The sequence below is a fragment of the Mesoplodon bidens genome, assembly GCF_964165515.1.
Source record: "Mesoplodon bidens genome assembly, chromosome: 19".
NCBI classification, from domain to species: Eukaryota; Metazoa; Chordata; class Mammalia; order Artiodactyla; family Ziphiidae; genus Mesoplodon; species Mesoplodon bidens.
The window spans coordinates 51,989,098-51,996,676 of record NC_138179.1 but is presented as its reverse complement, the minus strand read 5'-3'; the positions used below and the strand labels follow the sequence as shown (position 1 = coordinate 51,996,676).

Here is a 7,579-nt window from a genome sequence, read left to right as displayed (position 1 = left end):
GTATGAAGCATTTGGTTGCCTCCTCACAAATTTTTCTTCCTCCAAGCATGCTTTGAACTTCTATCCGCCCTATCTCACTGTACCACTGTTCCCAGTAGATGTCTATCTCTGCCCTCAATTGGGAACTCCTCCAGGCAAGGACCATATCTTTATTCACCTTCGAGGCTTGAGTTGGGCACACTATGGGAGTTCATAAGTGTTTCTTGATTGAATGAAAGAAAGTGTTAGAAAAAGAACAGGACAAATGTTATCCCCTGTAGTGAACGATACAATTTTTTTTGTAACCTTGATGGGCTGATGTAAAAAGGAAAGAACTTCTGAAAGGACCTTCTTAACTTAATCTCCCACTTCAACATCTTTATCTCAGCGTTTATCTACTACTAATAATTAGTATTTCACAAACGTGTCTCTACGCCCTTGACACTATTGTTGGAGTCAAGGAGGTACACACTTCACATTATTACCATTCATCTTTTATTAAGATTAACTTTTTAAAAACAATGCTACTTGATCAAAGTCCGGTGATTAAAAATATGTTCCAGGTCGCTAGAAGAAAGTTTATTAAAAGACTACTCTAGGTCCAGAAAGATGTAAGGCAATTTTGATTTGTTATAAAGACCAACATTTCCACAATTATTTGTAATTAAATTTTGTTTCAGAAGGCCAAAAAAGGCTCAAAGTGAATAGGGAATCCAAAGAAAATGAAACAAACAGAAATCGAGATTGAACTAATGTATCATCTTACTCTAAAAGGAATAATTTCTACTTGTACATTTCTTGTTCCTAAGGACCCAATCATGGGGCAGATCTTGTGAAATTTTATATTAGTTCTTCAATTTCCTGAACTTGGGAGGAGACCACCTCACCATTCACCACTTCCTGCACAATTGTCTTGATTTTTCGGGCTCTGGTAGGGTCTAAAGATAAAAATGGAACAAAGAGGGCAAAAGTTAGTGTTTCAAATATTCATCTAAAATTGGTTGTTTAACTTAAGTTTCTAAATTAGGTATTGACTGATACAGTCCATCAAATTTAAACTTTCGAAAGTGACTTTTGCATTCTAAATGAAATGCATTTTATTTAATAAAATGTATTCAGTGTTGTGCACATATTAAAATATTTTTCTTTTTAAAATTTAAAAAGTGTTTATGATTCTCATAATACTTTGTAGATTTTTTTTTCCTTCCTGAGCTTGCCAAAAGTTTTAACACAGAACAGACTACTCATTTTTCTGCAGGAATGCATAAATATTTTTCTTTTGCTCTGAATACAAATATACTTTAAATTTAAATTAGTAATAACACTGCAATATTCAATGAGATCTTACAGTTTTAGTCATTAATAGTTGTGATTCTGACTTATTCTAAGTACTTCTTAGGGAATCTGCATACCTTTGGAGGAATCAGTTGACGGTGCTTGAGAGTTGGAGGCTGTCACATGGGAACTTTCATCCAAACAGTCACTGTAAAGAAAACAAGGGAGTTGATATCACATGATGCTTTCTGGAATGAGAGGGAATAAGGAATTTGCTCTCTGAGCTTAAAAAATGGCCAGCTGGAGAAAGTATTATACATTTCTTGATTAAGAATGATTGAATGATGCACCCTGAGAGTAATCAGCTGGTGCAGTGCACCTCTGCTTTCAAACCCTGCCTAAAATGGGCTCTTAAAGTGAAGCAAACTGGCAATTAATGGAAGATCTGGTTTCCTGATTTACTAGTCCCACTAGTCCAGGCTGTTATTACTTTTGGAAAGTTGGCTACAGTAGGTCTGAGGTGATTGCGTGGCTGTGATTTGGTGTCATTCTCAGCATCGGGCATTGACATCAGAACTCGGGCGGTTGATTTTTCTAATACTCACCTGCAGTATGTCTCTGTCTGTCATACCATTGTTCATCCCAGCATTTTATTAACTTTTATCAGGGAAGATAACGGGTGACAACACTTTGCAACATGTAGAGCATTTAACAAATCTAAGGCATGTCTTTACTAGATGTGTTATTTTCTGTCAACTAAAGAACCCTTCCCACTTCTATTGCCCCCAAACTGCATCAGTGTCCACGGTCCGTCAGCCATTGAGGTTATTTTCAGCCTCAGTTATCTATTCACCCTTGGGCTTCTCCGTCCAGCAGGCGGCGGTAGGTCTCGATCTCCAGCTCCAGGTGGGCCTTGATGTTCAGCAGCAACTGGTAGTCGGCGCTCTGGCGCTCGGCGTCGGCGCGCACTTGCAGCAGCTGCTCCTCCAGGCTGCCGATGAGCTGCCGCACCTGGGACAGCTGGCCGTAGTAGTCGCCCTCGGTTTCGGCCAGCGAGCCCTCCAGGGATTTCTTCTGCACGGGGGAGGGAAATGGCACAGACGTAACAATGGAGGGGACCGAAATGCGGAAGGCAGCCAATGGCCTTACTAATTTGGATGCAACATTTCCTTTGCAAGGCGAAAGGAAGCCGCGTCTTTTGGCGCGCGCCGTACCGTGGCGAGCTGGGACTGGAGCTCGATCTCCAGGGTTTGAAGCGCTCGCCGCAGGTCGGTGACCACGCTCTTGCTGGACTGAAGCTCCTCGGTGTTGCTGCTGATCTCCTCCCTGAGCTCGGCGCTCTGCCACAGCAAAGAGGGGGGAGGGCACGTGAGCCAGCCCTGCCCCTCTCCCCGGTCTTTAACGCAAGCGTATCAACGCCTTTTGTCTTTGTGAGTGGTACCTTTTCAATGAACCAGGCTTCCACGTCCTCCCGATTCTGCTGGGCTATGGCTTCGTACTGCCCCCGCACGTCGTTAAGGAGGCTCGTGAGGTCCACTCCGGGGGCAGCGTCCATTTCTACGCTGACCTGGCCTGGGCCGCCGGCCCGGAAGCTTTGGAGCTCCTGGGGACAGCGAGTGAGAGAGAGGGGCGCGGGGGCCCATTGTGACTTTCGTGGGCCTCTTCCTCCACAAAACATATTTGGTATAAAGACAAACCTATCAATACAATATATTCAAACATTTTTAACCTTAAATTCGTATTTTTATTCTGATTTTGAAAGAACTTAAGACACTTTCACGGGCCCCTAAACTCACCGCGGGTCCTGGGTGCTGTGCCTACCATGCCTGATGGATGAGTTGGCCCCGCTTCTTGGGGCTCCACAACCTTTACAAGAAGGGAAGGCCTGGTGGAAAGGTACCCGGGGTTTTCAACTACAGCTGCCAAATGGTGGGCTGCAGACGGTCCCTGGGCTTGCCCACTGTTTGTACCATAGTCATTGCTTTACAGTGGAAAGCTCTTCAGGAGCCTAGTGCCAGGGTCATGTGTGATTGCTTATATACATTGCGGAATATCAGAGTTCCGTGTGTGTATTACACGGGCTATAATTCGTTTCTCTAACATGTATAACAGTATGTATTATTGGTAGACTTTTATTTTTGAACTCTAAAAATACTATATCTTTTTCTTGATAAGTATCTCCTTTTATTTTCTATGACAAAAAGGATTAATTCTTCAATCCTTCCAGAATTTTTTTGACTAGATAGTGCAAGGTCAGCCTTTTACCGTTTTTTTCTAGCTAATAAATAAAAATACTATATTTTAAGAAATCACTAAATCAGGACAATTAAAATTCTGATTGTCCTTACCAAATGATAAAAATGACAAAATCAAAAAGTGCCTCTAACGTGTTAAACAGAAACCACCACCACAACTTCAAAACAACTGGTCATCTTAACAGGGGGATAGTGTATCACGCATATCTCTTCTAACTCCAGATTTGTAAATTTGAAATTGTAATTTTTGAGTCTGGTAGAAAAAAGCAGCTTAGAGAACTGTGCTTTCTGGCTCACCTCCTCGTGATTCTTCTTCCGGTAGGCCAGCTCCTCATTCAGGATCTCGATCTGCATCTCCAGGTCGGCTCTGGCCAGGGTCATCTCATCCAGCACCTTGCGCAGGCCGTTGATGTCGGCCTCCACGTTCTGGCACAGGGCCAGCTCATTTTCGTATCTGAAAACCAAGTGCAAAACAGTCCAGGGAATCAACACACCCATTTGAATAAGCCCCCTGCGATCTTCAGGGCTGTTTTACATATAAATTTAGCAGCATTGTAATGCATGAGACTGTTTTTGCTTTTCTAACTTTTTCTTTTCCTTTTTTTAAATGATAGGTTGCTACTCAGTGGGAGAGAAGGGAAAAAGTTAGGAAGTGATACTTTTCTACCAGCGATGAACCGCAATAGCACCGCATCCCAGGCTACCTCTTCCCCTCTGGCTGGCTGCCTTGGCTATGAACAGTAAGTAGCAGCCCCTCTCCAGGTGGAGTTTCTGATGGAATCCTAAAAGCGGTTGAAAATTAGATAATAATTAGTCATCTTGCTTAACCTTTATTCATGGTTTAATTTAAAACAGCGATACTTCTTTAGTAACTCGTACTAAGGCTCAGGATCATCACCACTGCAACATCCTGTGAGGAAATTTTGCAGAGCAAAAATGATGTTAGTATTTTCTCCTTATGTCTGAGGGTGGTGTATGGGAAAGGAGGAGGCAATATAAAAATTAATGCCTGGTTAATATTTTAGTTGTATGTGTCATCGGGAAAAAGGTCACTTCATTTAACGCCCAGGCAAAAACATTAGTAATTCATTTTGATGCATGAAAGATTGAGGTTTAGGACACGGGTGGAATTATCATGTCGCAACATGAGTCAATAACAGATGTCGAATATGGCAACCCATGGCCCTGGGTTTAAGTACTTTATAACCAAGGACATGTAATGTGAATTGTGTTTGAATCTAGTTACTTTCTAATAGAATGCCCAATGTGAATTTACCAAAACAAATGTATGGAGCATGTGAACTGCAGAAGGTTGGAAATATTTGCCATCAATGCAGGCAGGAAAGTAGAGAAAAAGAAGAGATACGGGGGCATGTCAATCATCATTAGTCTTTCTTTTGTTCTACTCACTTCGTTCTGAAGTCCTCGGCAGCCAGCCTTGCATTGTCGATCTGCAAGAGCAGCTGGGCATTTGCAGTGCTGTTGGAAATGATCTGGCCAAACAGGGGAAGACACACAAAGTGAGGTCGTAAAAGAGAGTGTCTCGCAAGTATATCTTTGACAGGAAAAGTTTAGGTGATGTGATAATGCTATTTTATTAAGGGTTTAAGGCAGTTAACTTTTAAAAGAAAATATGTATAGAGAATATTATTTAAAAATTAAGAAACATACATTTCCCCCAGAAAAGGTAGTGTAAAAAACAATCACTCTATGGTCAATGATAAAATGAAACTAAATATCTTAAGATGAGAAATGATTCCAAATACAGTTGAACGGAAAGATACCTAAGCTTTAGGTGATTTATGACTGTAAAATATTGAAATAGCAGAAAAGAAAAGTAAAAAATAATTCCCAAAGCCCCTCTAAAAAGCCATTTTGTTACCTTATTCCTGAGGTCTTCAATCAACAGATGATATTTACTATGATCATTCTGTGACCCGGGGTCTCCAGTCCCAGATCCTTGTGTTTCGTACCATTCTCGAATTTTGTTTTCTAGGTCAGCGTTAGCCTCTTCTAGAGCTCGAACCTTATCCAGGTAGGAAGCCAGTCTGTCATTAAGATTTTGCATCGTTTCCTTTTCTGATCCAGAAAGAAGGCCTCCATCGTTGCCAGAGAGAATCCCTAGAGAGCCCCCTCCTGGGCTTCCCCCAAATCCAATCCCCAGGCTCCCAAAGCCACCTCCCCTGCCTCCTCCGTAACCAGCACCCAGTCCTCCTGCAAAGAAACTTCCAGAGCCACCACCAAAGCCAGAACTAGAAGCAAACATGGAAGCAGCTGAAAAGCCTCCCCCACAGCTGCCTCCAAAGCCAAAGGCACTTCCCCCGTAGCTGCTTCCGATGCTTGAGGCAGAAATGCCCTTGGCTCTCCCACTTTGGGAGGACAGCCACTGGGGCAGCCCAGAGGTGCGCACGGAGAGTGACATGGTGCTGTTCAAGAGACCCACAGCCAGGGATGGTGCAGTGTCAGCAAGACAGGAAGGCTAACCTTTTATAGGTCACTGAATGGGTGTTGCTGTTGAAAAGTTCACTCACCCCATTCAAAATAGGTCTCCCCTCACCCCAACCTTTTTTGGCCAGCTCAACAAGAAAATGGTTTATGCACATTGACAATTCATTGGTATAGAACTAATTGAATAATTGTTCCCATTACATATTTGTGATAGAAAGAAGAAATCTGGGTGGAGTACAGATAAGTTGTCATAAGGCATTTTTCATCTCCAAATTATTCTATTGCTTGTATTCTCAGCACTGCCCAGTGTCTTATGCACAGTAGGAAAGCAAAGAGTGACTCCTGAATGGATAAAATAATGCATAAACTAATGAATATTTCTTCCTAAGTCTTAAGCTTCTTAAAGTTCACTCATATTTCCTACCTGTTTCCTTTAGAAAACTCAATATAAACCATCTGATCATGAGGTAGTGTATCTTCTAGCAGAACATCATTTCAGAAACTGTTGTGAAACGCACTGGTGGAAGGTGGGGAACAAACGCATTTTCCAGATTGATACTGGAATTTAAATTTTAAGAGATTTGAAAGTCTTGTCATTAGGTTGTTGCATGGTTTCTCTTTTTCTGATTCAGAAAGAAGACCTCTTAAATATTGAAAAATGCTATTTTTGAGTAGAATATGATAGTATTTCCAGCAGGCCTTCCTTTACATGAAGTTTGACCTTCCTAGTAAACTCCATGAAATCAGGAGCCTTGTCTGATAGTTCATTACTCTACCGCCAACTTTGCTAGTGTATCAGAAAACAATTGATCTTTTTGTTTATTGAAATTGTATCAGTGCTCGTATCCTCAACCCCTTAACCCCCAAATATCCAGATATTATCTGCTCTGACTCCAGCCTCCCTGAAGGTGAGGTTCTTAAATTCTGTGCATAGTCCTGTGAACAGCTAGAGTCAGCTGTGCCCACTGGTGATTTGGGGGCAAATGCAGAGAGGTTCCACTTGAAGCCCATGTCAGACCTCTAGAGTATCAGTTCTGGCAAATGGAAGGATCTTGTGACCCTTTTTTTTTTAAATCGCTTTCCTAGGAACAGGAATGATGAACTCAGAGTGAAATCCAACTACAACTTCCTTTTACCTTTTTATAGAAGGGAGATATGCCAAGGGACATATTTTCTCCTAACTTATACACTTCACAAAGAGCAAGCAAGTGGGATGTCTAAATAAAGGGGTTTTTAAGCAAGAAATTTGCAGAATTTACATATTCTCATTCACAATAGATATAGAAAGGAAGCAGCAATCCAATGCAGACTCAGCTTGAAGAGAGGGGCCATAATCCATCTATTTGTCCCATTTCTTGAGAGAATGGAAACTTGTTAAGTGGAAATGCCAGGGGCCCCAGCATTATACGGAGATTTTTACCAAGGATTCCTTTAAACTATTACCAGCGTTACAAGCGTTTTTTTCTGCTCTTCTTGTTTGAATCATTAGTAGTTATTGTGTACTTAATATGTTCTGGACATTGGGCAATTGAACTACAGACATTATTTTTAACCTTTGTGGCAACCTCTTAAAGTGGATCTTTTTATCCCATTTTACAGAAGAGCAATCTGAGGGTGAGGAT

At 41.7% G+C, this 7,579-nt stretch overlaps 1 protein-coding gene across 1 annotated transcript; it reads right to left on the bottom strand.

Annotated features, from left to right (window-relative positions):
* Positions 1–819: 819 nt before the first annotated feature.
* Positions 820–5,931, bottom strand: LOC308607845 (keratin, type I cytoskeletal 12-like; the record flags this gene model as incomplete). Its single annotated transcript, XM_081220180.1, has 8 exons — positions 820–917; positions 1,392–1,462; positions 2,108–2,328; positions 2,469–2,594; positions 2,696–2,857; positions 3,807–3,963; positions 4,920–5,002; positions 5,392–5,931. 8 exons carry the CDS (start codon positions 5,929–5,931, stop codon positions 820–822), a joined length of 1,458 nt encoding a protein of 485 aa, XP_081076306.1.
* Between the last annotated feature and the right edge of the window lie 1,648 nt (positions 5,932–7,579).